Below are 17466 nucleotides of genomic sequence, written 5' to 3' on the forward strand. Positions count from 1 at the left end.
TGCCTGGAAAAAAAATCTTTGCAGTGATCATAACTAGGCCTGCCGATTTCCCAAGTGTCCCCCATTGCTTACAGCCCTCTGCCACTGTCGATCTAGTCTCCTGTTGAATTAACACGCATTGTGGTATTCCCTCAGTCCCAAAATTCTTGTCTTGATACATCCATATTTAGTATCTAAGACAAGAATTTTGGGACGGAGGGTACAGCGGAAAATAAAGTAGTCTCCGTTTGGTTCATGTTTGGGATCTGAGTTATACTGTCAAAAATTCACGCCAGCGACTTTAGCACAGTGTATTTTCCACAGCTGCTCGACGCTTGCTACCACCACTGTGAGGGCATACCTTTTACGAAAATTACCCACCTGCCATTCCATTAGTCATTGCTCAACATGAATTCAGCTATTTAAGGATCATTGCTCAACACGGAAGAAACCATATGCAGCAGCATACATAGAGATAGAGGAAACAGTTGTGGCAGTACCCCAGACGCTCCTTAGAAGAAATCTAGATGAGGAGAACCTTTGAACTGGATAGTGACAAACAGTTATACCGTGACAGTACGTCTGATTTCATATTCAGAAACAATCTTTGTTGCTAGTGCAGTAAAAACTTGGTATGTTTCTGATTGATGCATTGCCATGTTTCTTTCAACTCATAAATGCTAGTGGAGTAATATATGATAGAACGGGACTTTTCTTACCATTTGACATCTTACAAATTCGTCATGCAGAGTTTAGTATTGAATTGTTAGACATTAGAAAGTGACACTCACACGGTCCTATCCTCAGAGCCTGATAAGTACGGAAATTCTACAGCCACAGGGCAACTTGCAATCTTATTTCATTGGTCTGCCGTGCCGTACGTTGCTTGATTTTCTTATCATTAGAGGCTGAAACTTGGTGGTTCACAATTACTAACCCCTAATTAGCAGAGATATAATTTTGGGAATCATTGACATTTTGTATTAGCTGGCATTTTCCTGCGAGGATAGGACAGGACAGCTCAGTATGCTGCAATGTGTAGGTTCGGTTTACGAAATTCAAAGAAGTGGTCCAACCAAGGATACACTTTGATTAACAAAACTCTGTTTGATGATGTACCTCTTATGCTTTCAGCTTCTGATGCTAATTCAAATAACAGCATCCCTGCTAATCAATCAATTGAGAGGTTTTATCTAGCTGGTAGTCTTAGGCCCTGTTTGTTTGGGCTTTTGCTTCTGCTTTTGCGGTTTTTCCACTTTGGCCAAAATGCCATAAAAGCTCCTAAATAGGTGCTTTTGAGCTTTTATGGCTTTTGGTAGCTTTTTCACTTTGGCCAAAAAGCCATAAAAGCTCCTAAATAGGTGTTTTTGGGCTTTTATGACTTTTGATATAAAAGCTGTAAAAGCAGAAGCAAGAGGCCAAACAAACAGGGCCTTAACATGTACCATATGCACAGCTTCTGCATGGTCTTGATGGGTTCAATCTATTGCAATATGCCACGCTATCTATTTACTACAACATCAAAGACTAAACCGATATTGATGTTCTTCAAACGAACAAGAATATAGTTACAGTACATGCATTTTCTAGTCCGGGTTACACAAATAATAAGCATGGTGCAAAAAAAAGAAGGTTTCCTTCCAGTAATAATACTGAACATTGAATATGTAAATTTGTATTCATTCATGATGTGCTTTTGAACTAGATCTGTTTGGGAATTAGGATTTGCATTGTCCCCATCAAAGGAAGCAAACCATCTTCAGTTTATCCCTTGTCTGGAGGCTTGAGATAAGCACATGGAGATGGAGATGATCTTTAGGTTTGTCATTTTCCGTTGAATAACACCCGATCGAGAGGCTTCCATGGAAAGGGTTTAAAGATATCTTAACTGGTTTATGCTTCGATGCCGTGGTTATAAGTTGACTCCTTTAATGTTGAACATCCACTTGTCATTTTCATATATATTATTTATAGAGCCGGTAAGTTTTCAACTTTGATAATTTACTTTAACCGTACGGAATCAACTCTAACATATAGGTCTCATGCGATGCAACCAAGAGATGACTAAAGAAGTTTGTCTTGATGACATCTCAAAAAATTCAGTGCTTAATGGAAACATTGACCTTCGTCAGTATAATAGCTGTTGCGTGTCAGTGCAAACTACTGGGATGATTTTATTAATGAATCCTAATCGTCATTACGGTTTAGAATTATATGAGGGCTGCTGTTTCATTTGCTCACTTTTTTTAACGTCATTTTACCACTCTTAACTTTTAGGAAAACTGCAGCCTTGTATACTTCAGGGAGGTTTAAATACATTGTGTGAGAATGAACCTATTGGATGTACAGTTAAACTTTTATTCTTGGAATAGATTAGACATGACTTCCGATGAGTCGTATTCAGGGTATGGTTCAGTTTGCGCCACATTGCTGTATATGTTTGTAAAAATGTACTAAATGCACAGGCATCCTTGTCATGCACAAAGTAATCAGCAGCTATATATGTATATCGATTCCTTTCTTTTCTTACGAGGTTCAGGTTACGTATTGTGGTCAGGATTATGCTTTAATCTTGTCCATCATGAGCAGCTTCTGTTACATAACTCTATTTAGTTAAAAGTAATTTGGTGGACACTAAAAAATGAATTATGTATACAACTGGCCTCCATTCCAGTAAAAAAAATGAGTATCAGCATGAGCTGTAGCTTTGTTTTCATACTGTACTACATAGTCACCTTGGCCACTACTCTCTGATATGCAATTCCCACATATTAAAAGTTCAGAACCACTATAAGTGGCAGATACTAAATTTCGCTAAGGTCACGAAATGATCGATGATCGAAAGCAAGACTCCCCTTGATATATTCCCAGAAAAAATAGAAGGATTGAAAAACTAGACTCTTCTGACTATGTATACAACTGGCCCCCATTTGGTCAATGATGTGAGATTCTATCATGGACGCCACTAGATCTAGTCTATTCAAGACACATGATGTAGATATATAGTCGAATATGACGTTTGTATATATAGTCTCCGACTGCTACCAGCCAGAGCATCAAAATTCTACATTAAACTCTGTGGACTACCAAGTCATGCATACCAACTCTCACATGGATCTACGGAGACGATTGCAAGCCCAAACAAACATAACCATCGCCATCGCAGCCAACTCAATTGCACAAAACTCTTAACAGAGAAAGAACATGAAGTAGGAACAGGGTCTGCATGACCTAATTACCAGAAGAAGATACAATTTCCCTAGAAAAGGGCAAAGAGCTTGTTGCCGCGAAGCTGAAGGTCATGGCAGGAGGGGAGATGCACCAATGACGAAACCACCTAAATGGTCTCATGCCCGGACAGAATTCAAAGTTTTTAGACGGAATGCTTTGTTCTTCATTCATCTCATGGATTTCACACATATACATGGCTCTCCATGCGGATGCATGCACCGGGAGAAAGGTATGGTTAAGTATTGAAAGGCTTACTGAACTGTTGAAGAAATATTTTGGCTACGAAGATCACCAATATTATCTGTCGAGGAAACAAATTGTCATTATTACTGATGACCTGTCATGAACTGCATTTGAGAATGTTGAGCTAATAAACAACCAAACCTCAGACTCACAAGAGAATTATGTAATGGGTGACTATGACCATACGATGGGCGCCACTTGCGGTCGAGCAGTTCATGAGAGACGATGAACACGTCTTCTCATCAACTCGACCACCTACAATGAACCTACATAATTCCAATACGTACTCCGAATTCTAATTAAGTTCAGAACTAGCAGCGATGATCTTGACCATCGGATGCCACTTGCGCACACTTTAATGGAAAAAAAATAACTCAATCAATAGTTGGCACATGGAAGTTGACGGAAGAATACAAAAACCAGGCATGTGTCGTGGGGTCATAGCATGGGTAAGAGACTTGCCTTCAGCCAAGCAACAGCTTTGAAACTGGATGATTATTACCCCAAATTTCCCAATTAGCTGCCTACTTAATTCTATCCCACCAGTGGCAATGAGTAGCCTTTCCCTTGTCTCCATGTGGATTGCACTGTTACCAGGTTCCACTTGTTGACGTTATTGTTGAAAAACTGCACCAAGTGCCGCTACATGATGCATCAATGTCGACAGAAGAATCAATATCATAAGTTACATGATAAAAATCTACATATATATGCAAGTGTCCTTGATGCACATATTTTTCGCAAGGAGGTTAGTTATCAGCAAAGGAATTCTCAAGTTAATTGTTCATAGATTTGACCCGTCATCTCTGCATTAATTCTCTGAAGAAGGGTTGCTTTCTGATCTCGATTTATCCTACTAGCTAGGACACTTGCATGCATGTTGTGAAGCCAACAAGGGCACAGCTAATCTTCGATGCTGGCATAAAAAATATTGGTTTATGTCACATAAGCATGACATAGCTTGGGCATCAACTTGAAGCTTCCATCTCTTCATTGCTGGTGCTTACTGATTTAATTAATTAATCGAGGACACGTTATTTCTGTCATGTCAATGTGCTCGTGTGAGAGATCTGTTCTCCATGGAGGACCCAACTACCCTATGGGTTCTACTTGCCAAACTCTTGGTGACCTAAGCAATATATTTTATCAAGATCAACTAAGCTAGATATAGGTTAGCTAGCTCCTGAAAGATCACCATGAAGTAATTGAATGATATGTACACTTTCTGATATTATCATGACTACTATTCATGTCACCATGCCAGAGAGTAACCGGCTATTTTGCAGTATGATTATCATCAAAACAATTTGACTTATTGTGTGCACATATTGTTGCTAACTTCTATTTGTGACCATGTACATTCCATGTACATAATTGCTGCATCTGAACAAAAGCTATCAGCCGTTCTAACTTTGTGTATCTAATACCTTACCCTGATTTCTTTTCCCATGCATGTGTCTCGTGAATCATGATTTCTTAAGTTAATATACACAAGTAGTTAGTCAAGTAGCATGCAATTCTTGCTTTAGAACTACAAACTAGGATTCACTTGCAGAAGCAACATAATCCCTTGTTTCATTTGCATACATAAGGTCTAGGCTCTGCAGACTGCAGGTATATACTATAGGGATAAGTATATTTTTCGTCCTCGAACTCTTCCGAGAGTTTAGAAGTCATCCCTCAACTCCAAACCGGATAGTTTTCGTCCCTCTGGCCGCTTCGGGCAGTTTTAGTACGCAGTGAATAGTAACACAATGAGCAGTAAAATTGAAAAAAATATCAAAAAAAAATATGAAATTTTACAGCATCGAAGATACTCTAGTGCGCAAGACCCGTGCAAAATTTCGTGGTGTTTCGACATTCGAGCAGCTCGTGACAAACAAAAAACTGTAAATATGTACATCGGTGAACAGTAAATTCAAAAAAGTAGCAAAAAAATAAAAAAAATATGAAACTTTTTGGCATCAAAGATGCTCAGGTACATAAGACGCGTGCAAAATTTCATGATCAAATGACATACGAGGAGCTCTCGCCAAAAAAACTAAATAGCGCACTTTTCCAAAAAGATAAATTTGAGCCAAATTTTGTTCTTGTTTTGCCACGAGTTTGTACAATGCCCAAATACCACGAAAATTTGCACGCATGTTGCGCACCCAAGCCTCTTTGATGCCAAAAAAATTCATACTGTTTTGATTTTGTTTGCTATTTTTTGAATTTACTGTTCACCGTATATATTTACAGTTTTTTTGTTTGCCACGAGCTGCTCGAATGTTGAAACACCACGAAATTTTGCACGGGTCTTGCGCACCAGAGTATCTTCGATGCTATAAAATTTCAGATTTTTTACATTTTTTTGCTATTTTTTTATTTTCACTGTTCACCAAGTTACTGTTCACCGCGTACTAAAACCGCCCGAAGCAGCACGAGGGACGAAAACTATCTGGTTTTGATAGTTGATGGATAAAAACTATCCGGTTTTGAGTTGAGGGACGATTTCTAATCTCTCGGAAGAGTTCGAGGACGAAAAATATACTTATCCCTATACTATATAATATATATAGATAGATATGTAGGTAGTTAGATACTTGGTGATCAGTCACATACATAGAAAACTGAAACAAAGTGATATGGTCAACTTGAAGGATGAATCTGCATTCAATTGAACATGGTAACCGTACAATTGGTACTTTAGGTCTACAGGTCAAATTGTTGCTGATTGTACACACAGCTGATCACCATGATCACCTCTAAACTCAAGATATTATGAGTTGAGGTTCCTTTATAAGGAAAGAGAGTTGACTTCTGAATTCTGATCCATACACAGGCTGACAGGCATGAATGCATACTACCACAGGGCCAATTTTGTATGCCTCATTGTAACAACTTGCAAGTTATCTTCCCTTCTTCCAAGTCAAACAAGTATATATGCACATGTGACGATAAGAAAAATGAGAGACCAAGACATAATCAACCGGCTATAAGTATGAAATAATAATGATTGTAAACAAAAAGATCGAACTAACGACTGTATTGAATTTGGAATGCACTTGTTACATAGGAAAATAGAAGTCACCAAAATTTTCTTTAGGAGAAATAGAAGAGGAAGCAAACTTGAAAAGACCCATCACACGCACATACTGTTTGGCAGAAGCCATGAATTCTTAAAATCAAGGAACCACCTACTCCTTGAATTGCCGCAAATTTCAATCTCTGAGCCACCTAACTAGTAGTGTGTAAAGTCTGGTCCGTACGTGCGCACAATTTCAAACACCAAGCTTGAATGGCACTTCAGCTCCCAAATGAAAAATTAGGGAAGTCGATTAAGCTTATATTAATAAAAAACAATGCACTTTCTCTAGCCGGGTAATGCAAGATGCAATGAGTGAGAATTTTAACGTCGGCTCTGTTGCAAATGGACGGCGAGAGCCATGAACTGTTGCATATATACGGGGGCAAGTAAGCAATTAATAATGAAGGTTTCAACGCATCGGGATCTTAAAAGAATGGCGCACTAAATCCATGATAACTGTACCGGTAAGAGAGAGCACCAATAGGATGACCAGAAGAGGCAGCCAGGGCCTCAAAGACCATCCAAATTAAGCTGAACTATATAGTACTTCACGCGGTATTCTAGGCAAACGGTGCAGCTAACCTTGGATCACAGCACTGTGCTTTTGTTAACCCCCATGATGAGATTAGCCATGATTAAGGTCAATGGTTTTGCATTTGATTATTGTGTTGATATGTTGATTCCCCAAAGAATTCCATGCAAGTAGTCCACTACTGAACGTGCATGCCCTGTGGGCTGTGGTATGGGGAAACCTTGGATCTAGGGAGATATCTAGTCGTAGTCCAACCTTTGCAGGTCCAGCCCAGTTCTTGATGATAGATCTCGCTAGCCAGCGAGCAATAATCATTAGTTTTCTTAAACTTCTTTTTGTGAGTAAATTATTTTTCTTATCATTCTGACTCCAATACATTTTCCTGTGACATATACTGTACTTACATAACTACAGTACTGACAAGTACGCCGCCAAATTAAATGGACTTCTTTCTGGAAGGAAATTCTGACTTAGACTAGGAGACACATGGGGCCGGCCGTCTTGCCCTCCCTCTCACCAAATCTCATTACATGGATCAAAGACATATATGCATGAGTCATTATGACTGAACTTCCTCTGACAAACGGCCCTACAGGACTGAAATTTAGTCTGAAAGCGATTCCTTGCTTGACGACAGAGTGTCCCGCTCTATAATAGTGGGCCGAGGCGACGCCGATGACGAGGACTCGCAGGAAGCTTCATCGATCAACGCCGGAGGGGGACGCGCTCGACGACGTATGTAACACACAGTCTGGACGGCCGCGCGTCATAACTGGCCTCCAGACTACAGCAGCATGTTGCCCACGTTGAAGCCTATTCCACACACGTAAATGGTCTCAGTCTCCTCTGCCGATATATGTACTGTATTTTTCTGACTCTCCGCGAGTCTTCACCAAAGAGTGCGGCTGTGGTTTGACATTTCTGATGACGCTGACTGCCTAATCAGCGTAGGTAAGCACCGGCGTACGGCGTTTGTTTAAGACAAAAATCTAGCTCGTCCAAACTGGAGAGGGGAAGACGGAGAGAAGGTCCAGGCCATGGTCTAGGCGTCTAGCTAGCAGCCTCTCTCTATATATACAAGGCCATGGCAAAGCTGGTGCAGGGCTAGAGAAGAAAGGGTTGGAAGGCTAGAGAAACTACAAAGAGGAGGAGGAGAGATAGCTTGTCTTCTCTGAAAGGAGAGCGAGATGATCAAGGGAGACCAGAGGCAGCTTAGCGGCCATGAAGATCGGCTGAAAGATCAGGTTCGGAACTGTTTAATTTATCACCTCTCTTGATTTTGTGTTTGTGCCTTTATATGCTCCAAAGAGTTTGATTTTTCTTTTCTTGAATGAGTGTACATTTATTTGGATAAGTATGGTTTGGACTAATGGTTAGGACTTGGCTGAGTTTCTCTCTTCTCTGGGATGTGGTTCTTGATCCATGAATGGAAGTCAGGGACTTGTCTTTCTGATCGATGTCAAAATCAATCAAGTGATCATCTTTAGGGACCACAGATCCTAATGCTCGTAGAAAAGTCAAATTAAACATGTGGATAAGCCCAAGAAATGGATCTTTTCCACAGCTTGTCATCCAATAAATTCACAGTGTTTATGAATTGTTTGCTCATCTTTTCGAAATTGTTTGCTCATCTTATACTAATATAGACTTTCACGTTGGCGTTGCAGATGAGAGATGATCATCGGGCCTCAGATGGCAATTTTTTCAAGTTCTTGCAAAACCAGTCAAGCGCAAAAAAAGAGGTACATAATTAATTATCAAACACGTTCAACAAACATAAACCGCAAAAAAATTCGTAATTGGTTACATAAGCCATAAGGCCGAGTCTGGTACTACATATCCCCCCTTCTATTCTTTTTTATTTCAGAAGCGGCAGTAAAAACTATAGCTGGCCTTTAAAAAATTAGTTACCCTGAAATTCCTCGATTAATTCACGAAAAAAGAACCTACATCTATTAGCTATTTTTATTTTCCTATAGTATTGTTCATCTTCCTAGTTGCAAAACTAGTTAGTTCCAAGTAGTCAAATACATACACAGCAAGCCAAGTAGCCAACTAGCCATTATCATATGTGATTTGCTTCACCAAATAATGAGTATGTAACTAATAACAGGTCTCGCTGTTGTGATGCTTTCATTGATTCAGGCTCAAGAAGACAAGATTGCCTCCACGAGGGCAGAGATGGGCGAAGTGAGAAAAGAGAACGAGAGGCTGAAGACGATGTTGTCACGGATGGTGGAGGACCATCGATCCCTTCAGAAGCAGTTCGATGTTCTCCACCAGCAAGGACGAGGGAAAAACCTCGCCGTGCTCTCACTGGAGCACACATCACCCGCCGACGGCGTCAAAGACCCCAGATTCGTCGCATTACGCCTCGGAACGAGTGCGAGCGCTAGCACGAGCAGGCAGAACATGGGAGAAGAGATCAGGACCGGCAGTAATAATCCAGACGGCAAGGGCGTCTCTCTTGGACTTTCATCGGGCTGCAAAGCTGTTGGTGCAGCTGGTCAAACTGAGATGAAGGCGCAGCCGGATGTGCTGACGTTGAGCCCTGGAGGCAGCTCCGAGGAGGACGCCGCCACAGAGACGACAACAACATCGAGCAAAGCAACGAAGAACCCGAGGAGCACCGGTGGTGGCACGGAGGCCGAGGAGGAGGTGGCCCAGCAGCCACTGGCCAAGAAGGCCAGGGTGTCGGTGAGGGCACGGTGTGACACAGCAACGGTATATGTACATATACGTAAACAACGTACACAAGTGAATAGAAAATTAAATGATTGGGATACCCATATATATGTGATTTGTGGTTTGGTGGTGTTCAGATGAACGATGGGTGCCAGTGGAGGAAGTACGGGCAGAAGATATCCAAGGGGAACCCGTGCCCGCGCGCCTACTACCGCTGCACCGTTGCAACAGGGTGCCCTGTCAGAAAACAGGTATGTATATTCACTTTCATACATCGCAAAACAACCCAAACACATGGTACCAAAGAATCTGTGGCAAGGTGTGTTCCGCAACCAAGCATGACGAAGAACTATACATGTGTTGCTTCGGAACATCGCAATGCGACTTACTTAGCACTCCTTCTATTTGCACACACTACTTGATCGTTACTTTGATAAGCAAAATATGAGTCGAATGTCAAAACAAAATGATTATCAAGAAAAGTCAAGCTTATACCTGCGAGAGGTTGGTGCATTATACAATTTCTACAAGAGATTCAATAATAAGTAAACATAGCTTACAAAAACATCTTATATTGTGGTACGAAGGGAGTATCAAGTGGCACCTGTGACCAACCAAATTAAGCCACCATGCGCACGATCCCAGATCCGGCGTCAAAACTTCATAAATCAAGCGCATGAGCACTGGCGCCACCAGGGAGGGAACCAGCGGATCAAAACTGGTGAGCACGGGGGGTCGGACTCGGAGATCGGAACCTGACCTGATCGCGAGGGCCGGAGCCGCGCCGGGAGGTGGGCGCCTCTCCTGCCTTGGTAACGGCGTCGCCGTCTGGCTCTCTCTGGCGGCGATGAGGTTCCCTCCTCGGCGATGGGCGCGCTGCTTCTCGATCGGCGGCCGGCAACGTCAACGGTGTTGTTTGGGTTTAGGTTGATCGCATCGAATTAAACAAACTGATCCCACATGGCCGATGGGGGTTTAGAAATGCTGGAGACTATGATGGGCTTTGGGTTGGGCCAGCGTCGCCACATGTGTGCTGTCTGCCCACTTGATCCAAGTCCACTCAAAAATAGAAAGATCCTAAAAAGAACTCGAAATAGAAACTTCTCCTAAAAACACTTCTTATTCTTTTTTAGGGGAAACACTCATTATTCTTTTAACTTATACAAAACCGACTGGAAGCATTACATGTCTTTCCAAAAATGACTAATGATCCATGCTCAATGTTTTTTTTTTTTGAAATCTGAAAACAGCTATGTTCATAAACATAGCATATACCTCTAACTGATAACAAAATTTTAAATATACCTTCAGTGTTTTTTGGTGCATGAAATATACCTTTACATTTAGAAATAAATATACAAAATTCAAATGTGGAAACGTTAACGCGCAATATTCATATCCCTCGTTTGAGTAATTAAGTAACTTTTCTCTTTTTTTCTTGTTGAGAGTCGAATTTTTAATTGAAATTTTTGATAGACGTATATTGCGTATGTGTACTAAATTATTTTCAGGATTCCTAATTGGTACACCGGTTGCACAAGAACATGTGTAAATGCGTGTGTACATATGTTCGCTCGGTTTACAAAAAAAAGACAATCTTCTCTTTATTTTTTGAGGGAAAAGACAATCTTCTCTTTAATGGCAGTAGCGGGGGATTTGCACTTGAACTAATCAAGTTTCAAATACTCCCCCTGTAAATAAATATAAGAGCATAGTATTCTAAATGCTTTTATATTAGTTTATAGAGGGAGTAACATTCTTGACTAATCAAAGATGCTCTAAAACTCACGCTCATCTTTCTTCAATGGCATGCGCGCGCGCGCACACACACTACACAAAGCATCTTTCCTCACAATGGTGACCAACTGACCATGCACGTACATTATGTTCCCCAGGTGCAGAGATGTGCGGAGGACATGTCGATCCTGATCACCACCTACGAGGGCGCGCACAGCCACCCGCTCTCCGCCTCCGCCACCGCCATGGCCTCCACCACCTCCGCCGCCGCGTCCATGCTCATGTCAGGCTCCTCCACCTCGCTCGGCTTCCCCTCCGCCGCCTCCAGCCTTCACGGCCTCAGGTTCGGCCTCCCGGCGACGGCCACGGACGCCTCCTCCAGCCAGCTGGGCGGCCGGCCGTTCTTCCTCCCGGCCGGCGCCGGCGCGTCCATCAGCGCCACCCCGTCGTACCCCACCATCACCCTAGACCTCACCTCGCAGGCCGCCTCGCAGCAGGCCTTCTCCCTCAGCAACAGCAACAGGTTCTCCTCCAGCTTCACCAGCCCTCACGGCCACAGGTACCCTTCCACGAGCTTCTCCTTCTCCGGCTCCGGCGCGAGCAGCCTGCCCGGCGCCACCGCGTGGCCAGCCGGCGTTGGATCGTACCTGACCTACGGATCCCCGTCCGGCGCGCCCTACAACGGCGCCGGCAAGAGCTCGTTCGAGGCCGCGCTGAGCGGCATCAATGGAAGGCAGCAAGCCTCGCTGGCGTCGCTCTACCAGCCGGCGCAGGTGCAGCAGAGGGCGGCTCAGTTGAGCGGCGGCGTCACGGGCACGGCGGCGCCTATCGTGCTCACCGACACGATCGCCAAGGCGATCACGACGGACCCGGGCTTCCACACGGCGCTCGCGGCCGCCATCACGTCGTACGTCGGCAAGCCGGCTGCAGGAGGCCGCAAGGGGCTCGAGTGGGGGGAGCACCTCGGGCTGGGCCCGTCGAGTGCGGCGGGCTCGTCGGCGTTGCTGGCACGGTCGTCGTCGACGGGGGTGGCACAGAGCGGTTCCCCGAACGGCAAGATGTCGTTCTTGCAGCCGTCGCTGGCACTCTGGGGCTCCACTAGTGCTACCGCTTCCACCTCACCTGTGAAAAGCAGGGAGCACATTAATTAATTAGTTAGCTGAAGGTTCTGAGTTGTGTTTCTGGATTAATTTGATCATTTGGTGTACATATATACTGACTGTAGCATAATTACTGAAAATGTGTCGATTGATTCATCATTCTCACCCTAAATACGCCCATAATTGCTGAAAATGTGTCGATTGCTAAAAATAACTTAATTCAGATCTCCATTACTTTCAGAAAAGAATATGAGACTATGTACAATAGCTTTGATCCAGTTACATAACTACAAATTGCACGGCCATATGATGCGTGTACATTATGCAGACACGGTTGTAACCTTCGCTAACGACCAAGTGCGTGCAAACCATTGTTCTGAACTTCTCTGATTCCTGAACAGCAGTAGCGTGTAGCCCCTGCCCACGCATGAAGTTGCCCAAGCACCGCCATATCCGCCGTGCGCCTGAACCAAATCCTCTTTGGAGGTGCTTACGATGGCTTCAAATGTGGAGAGAACTGCCTGGGATTTTCACTTGGAGATGACCCTCATAAACCGGCTCACGGAGCTAAACGCGGCCATGACATTGGTCATCATTGAAGGCTCCTCTTCAGGTTGCTCACTGGCGCCGCCGCCGCCAAATATTATCTGCAGATTAGAATGGTGTCACTAATCGTGAAGATGTAAATTATGGACAGCACTAGCACTTGATGAAATGGGTTTTCCAGAACGAGGTTGTCTAACTTGTACTATCAAAAATAATGGCTGATCCTCTAGCTAGTAGGCCCAGGGTGACTTCTTGTTCTCTGTCTTGTATAGAGTGTCAGTTGTTTGACAGCTTAATGTGTGTGCGGTCGGTCGCACAATGTCACAATGATACCTAGAATTCGAGAAATCAGTTTCCTCTTGGGTGCTTGCAGCTTCTATAGTCTATACACGGTCCAATAGCAGACTCGTTTTTTCGACAGTACTGATTCAACTTACCAAGTAGTACTAACAGGCACACAAACGCAGCATGGCGATGGAGAAAAAACTAATCATGAAGATAAAATCAGCTATACAGTGTCTAACCTCAATATCTGTTGCATCAGGACGACTTGAAGATTCTCTGGCGAGCAAATACCGATTGGGTCTTTTTGGATCATCATAAAACACTTTCCACTTTCTGAAACATGAATAACAGATATCTTCAGCCTATTACTTTACTGAACATTTAATTGGATTGTAAGAAAAAGGCAACAAATATCGACGCACTCAGGATAGCATCTGAAGATTGCACCGGTAGGCAACGGCCTCATCGAGTAAACAGTGGTAAAAGTACTGCAAAATGGGTGATGGATGTTAGAAAAAGACAACAGGGAAATACAGTGGACAAAAGAGGGAAGGAGATATGCACTAATACTACCGTTAAACTGCTTAATGGATTACCATAAATATTTTAATAAAATGAAATTTGTACAGATGACCATCATTTATAGGTATAGTATATAGTGGACCATACTTCAGAGCATTTCAGTATGGTTTCATGAAGATGCATCACTAATTCACTATTCATAACTCTTTGACGAGATCTGTTTCTATAACTTGGTACTTATTTATGTTGAGGCAACTAGAAACAGTTACATATAGTGGTAGAGAAGATGTTTCTCAGTCCATAGTCTGATACTTCTCAAGCCACATCCATACTCTGATATCCACAATCAACAACTGTTTATATCTCGGAAAATACCAATAGCACATATATAGAGGCAACAATGTACAGATGTTTCCGTTCACTTACCTTAAGAAATTTCTGCGTAGATTCCGAACATTATATCCCACTCCAACATCTCCACTAACAAGACGTGGGTTCCACATGACAAGAGGTCTTATCTTCAGTGGATTAAAACTGGAAGTTATTTCAAGATACCATATTGAGTGGAACATATATACAAATGATAATAGTGATGTACAGACTGTTAAAAAAATTATACAGGATGTGAACATAGATGGATGTGCCTGGGAAAATGAAAAATGGCATGCGATGGGTATGCTAAGCTGATGTGCAAATGAATATAGATCCTACAAATATACATGCATGCCAAAATGACCTGTAAATACACATGCTGATCCTATCCTACCAACTTTGCTTGGGACACAAAAGATGGAATTCATTTTCCTTACTATAAAGTATAAACTAATGCACATGTATCTGCTGAAATTGAAATTTTGATCAGGCATTAGTTACATACGGGATCATCAGCGAGTTGAGATGCGATGCGTTCAACAGATTCAAGCATCTGGTGGTCAGGGATAATCATAACAACAACTCCGTCATCAGTATCAACTGGCTTTCGGTCGCTAAGACTGCAATCAAGATAAGAGAATAGACAGATTTTAGATTCACAAGAAATGTCATGGCAATCATCTTTTACGCCTTCATGATAGAAGCAACTAATAACATCTACTTCTCTAAAGAAACTCAAATTGGTCCACATCTTGTCCTATCCTGTGAACCAGTCAAGTAAAATATGATATCCACGCCACAAATCATTTGGAGAGAATTTACTGGAGTAAATAGCATAAAACTACTACTTTACAGGCTAGGGTTCCAAAAAACTACCGGTTTTCAATTTTTCGCTGATAACTACCAAGTCAGGGGTTGGCTGTTTCAAAAAACCCTAAACACTCGTTGCTAGCGATTTAAACCGTTTTATGACAAGTCGGGCCCACTCCTAAACAATCCGTTTGTTTGACCGTTTGCTCTGACCGTTAACTTACATGTGGGACCCACGTGTAAGTTGCCTCTTCTTCCTCTTATCTTCTCTTCTCTCCTCCTGTCTCTTTCTTCTTCCTCTCCTCCTCCCGACAAACACCACCCACCGGCGGCCACCTCCACCATCCGTCGCGCGCCAGACAAGCTCGACTGCAGGAACAAACGCCGCCTGGAGGGCAGCCGCATCGCAGGGGCACGGGCCGTGGCATGGCCAGGGCTCGGTCCGTCGCGAGCCGCGCACCATGGCCAGGAGCAAGGGCGCCGCTAGCCGCGCCATGTCCGGTGCTTGGGCCGTCGTAAGCCGCGCGCCATGGCAAGAACGAGGAATGTGACGGCCGCGCCACCTCCTTTCGCTTGGCCGGCGACCTGGCCGCCGGCGAGGTGCCGGCGCCGTTCCCAGAGATCACGCAAAGGGCCCGATTGCTTTTTTCAGAAAATAGTCAAGGACCTGATTGCTTTTTTTAAAAAGTTACAGGGACCTGATTGCTTTTTTAAACTTACAGATATACTGATATATCGGCCCTACATGTAAGGTACCAGTCAAACAAACGGTTCTCTTACGTGCGGGTCCCAACTGTCATAATCACAATTAATTTTAAAGCATTCTGTTTTTAGGGTTTTTTGAAACAGCCAACCCCTTACTTGGTAGTTATCAGCGAAAAACTAAAAACCGGTAGGTTTTTGGAACCCTAGCCTGTAAAGTAGTAGTTTTATGCTATTTACTCAATTTACTGAAAAGATCTTAGCAACAAAATTAATGCGCTTCGCTATAAATACTTCTAGCAATAGCATGTAACATGAATAGAAAAAATGGACCATCACATATAACATGCGCACAAAATTTGAGTAAGGAATCCATCCACCACTGTGTGGGTGGGCTACTGGAAGTGAGGCAATACCTAGCACACTTGAACTTTGCGTCTTTCCACTGATGCTTGAGAAGGGCAGCCACCCCAGCGTCAGGGAAGACGGCCTTAACTACCTGTGGTAGATCAGACAGCAAGTTGAATATGAAGAACAGATATTCAAGGTACTTAAACGACAAGATTCACAATTGATGGGGGCCTTCAAATCAGGGGCATCTCAGATAGAGATCAAAGAGGGAGAGAACTGGGCATTTAAAAATCTGTGTGGGTGATGAAATCGGCCATGCAACTGCAGATGGATCAGACAGAGCAAAAGCTGCATTTATTCATCGCTAAATGACCTTGCATCCAAACCTGGCCAGTCTCCTCCGCGAGCGTGTCGAGGAGTATTCTCGACAGCGCCCAGACCTCGGCCTGCGCTCCTTCCTGGTTGAGGAACTCCAGCTGAGGGATCAGCAGCTCTGCCTACAGCAATGATGATAACACAAGAACAGATCATCAACGGTGAGAACGCGATGCGAGATCGCAAAACTGCATGACCGACACGAGAATATAATTGTGGATGGAACTTGAACATTGAGAGTTTGAGACTGTTCCGTTCCATGGCGTTACAAGTAAAAAATGCAGAAATTTCACAGCAGGTTAAGGCTGAACCAAACTGTCAGATCAGTGGATATATGGGCAATTGGAAACGTACGATTCCTCGCATGCCGCCGGAGTTGACGAAATCGGCGCTGGCCTTCCCCGACTGCCATATCGCGCCCTCCAGATCCGGCGGCAGGCAACTGAAGCCACAGAGACAGCGAGAAACAACGCACGCGGTCAGTCAGACGCGCCACAACCCAAAGCAACGCGGCGGCGTTTCCCGGAGTCGGAAGCGTGCCTCACCTGTCATCCTCCAGCACCGCCTGCCCCGCCGCGCCGTCGGCCTCCGATGTCGCCGGTGCAGCCGGCGCGGCCTCCGTGGGAGCGTCCGCGGCGTCGAACTTGCCGAACTTGGCTTTAGCTGGGGCAGGCCCGCGGCGGACGCGCAGCCGCCGCGCTGCGGAGGAGGCTGCGGCGACGGGCGAAGGCGCGAGGAGCTGGCGGGGGAGAGGAGGGGAGGGGCGCGCGTACTGCCGCGAGAGCAGCGCCGGCGAGGTCGCCATTGATTGCTTCGTGCGGCGTAGGCGAGAAGCAGTACGTGGCCGAGCCGTGACTGGCTGCTCCTCCGTGCTGCTTGGATAACGGTGGGTTTGGTTCGGAGACGGGATCACCGTCCGATGGAGA

The 17466-nt window shown here is 44.0% G+C and overlaps 2 protein-coding genes across 2 annotated transcripts; one reads left to right on the forward strand and one right to left on the reverse strand.

Annotated features, from left to right (window-relative positions):
• Positions 1-8071: 8071 nt before the first annotated feature.
• On the forward strand, positions 8072-12768 carry LOC123164641 (probable WRKY transcription factor 61). The gene is made up of 5 exons (XM_044582184.1): positions 8072-8299; positions 8723-8797; positions 9201-9779; positions 9878-9991; positions 11636-12768. Exons 1-5 carry the CDS (start codon positions 8243-8245, stop codon positions 12626-12628), a joined length of 1818 nt encoding a protein of 605 aa, XP_044438119.1. The 5' UTR covers positions 8072-8242; the 3' UTR covers positions 12629-12768.
• A 20-nt stretch (positions 12769-12788) lies between these two features.
• On the reverse strand, positions 12789-17410 carry LOC123164642 (uncharacterized). Its single transcript, XM_044582185.1, has 9 exons — positions 17086-17410; positions 16895-16982; positions 16552-16662; positions 16231-16313; positions 14808-14922; positions 14357-14448; positions 13831-13896; positions 13648-13741; positions 12789-13224 (listed from the first exon to the last, which is right to left on the reverse strand). Exons 1-9 carry the CDS (start codon positions 17343-17345, stop codon positions 13108-13110), a joined length of 1026 nt encoding a protein of 341 aa, XP_044438120.1. The 5' UTR covers positions 17346-17410; the 3' UTR covers positions 12789-13107.
• Between the last annotated feature and the right edge of the window lie 56 nt (positions 17411-17466).

The sequence above is a fragment of the Triticum aestivum genome, chromosome 7D (assembly GCF_018294505.1).
Source record: "Triticum aestivum cultivar Chinese Spring chromosome 7D, IWGSC CS RefSeq v2.1, whole genome shotgun sequence".
NCBI classification, from domain to species: Eukaryota; Viridiplantae; Streptophyta; class Magnoliopsida; order Poales; family Poaceae; genus Triticum; species Triticum aestivum.

Excerpts from the sequence above, each read along its gene's own strand:
- LOC123164641 (XM_044582184.1), top strand. The coding sequence starts at position 8,243 with ATGATCAAGGGAGACCAGAGGCAGCTTAGCGGCCATGAAGATCGGCTG. Across the intron at positions 8,300-8,722 it reads AAGATCGGCTGAAAGATCAG|ATGAGAGATGATCATCGGGC; the intron begins GTTCGGAACTGT and ends TTGGCGTTGCAG. Across the intron at positions 8,798-9,200 it reads AGTCAAGCGCAAAAAAAGAG|GCTCAAGAAGACAAGATTGC; the intron begins GTACATAATTAA and ends TCATTGATTCAG.
- LOC123164642 (XM_044582185.1), bottom strand. The coding sequence starts at position 17,345 with ATGGCGACCTCGCCGGCGCTGCTCTCGCGGCAGTACGCGCGCCCCTCC. Across the intron at positions 16,983-17,085 it reads GCGGTGCTGGAGGATGACAG|TTGCCTGCCGCCGGATCTGG; the intron begins GTGAGGCACGCT and ends CTGTGGCTTCAG. Across the intron at positions 16,663-16,894 it reads CCGGCGGCATGCGAGGAATC|GCAGAGCTGCTGATCCCTCA; the intron begins GTACGTTTCCAA and ends TCATTGCTGTAG.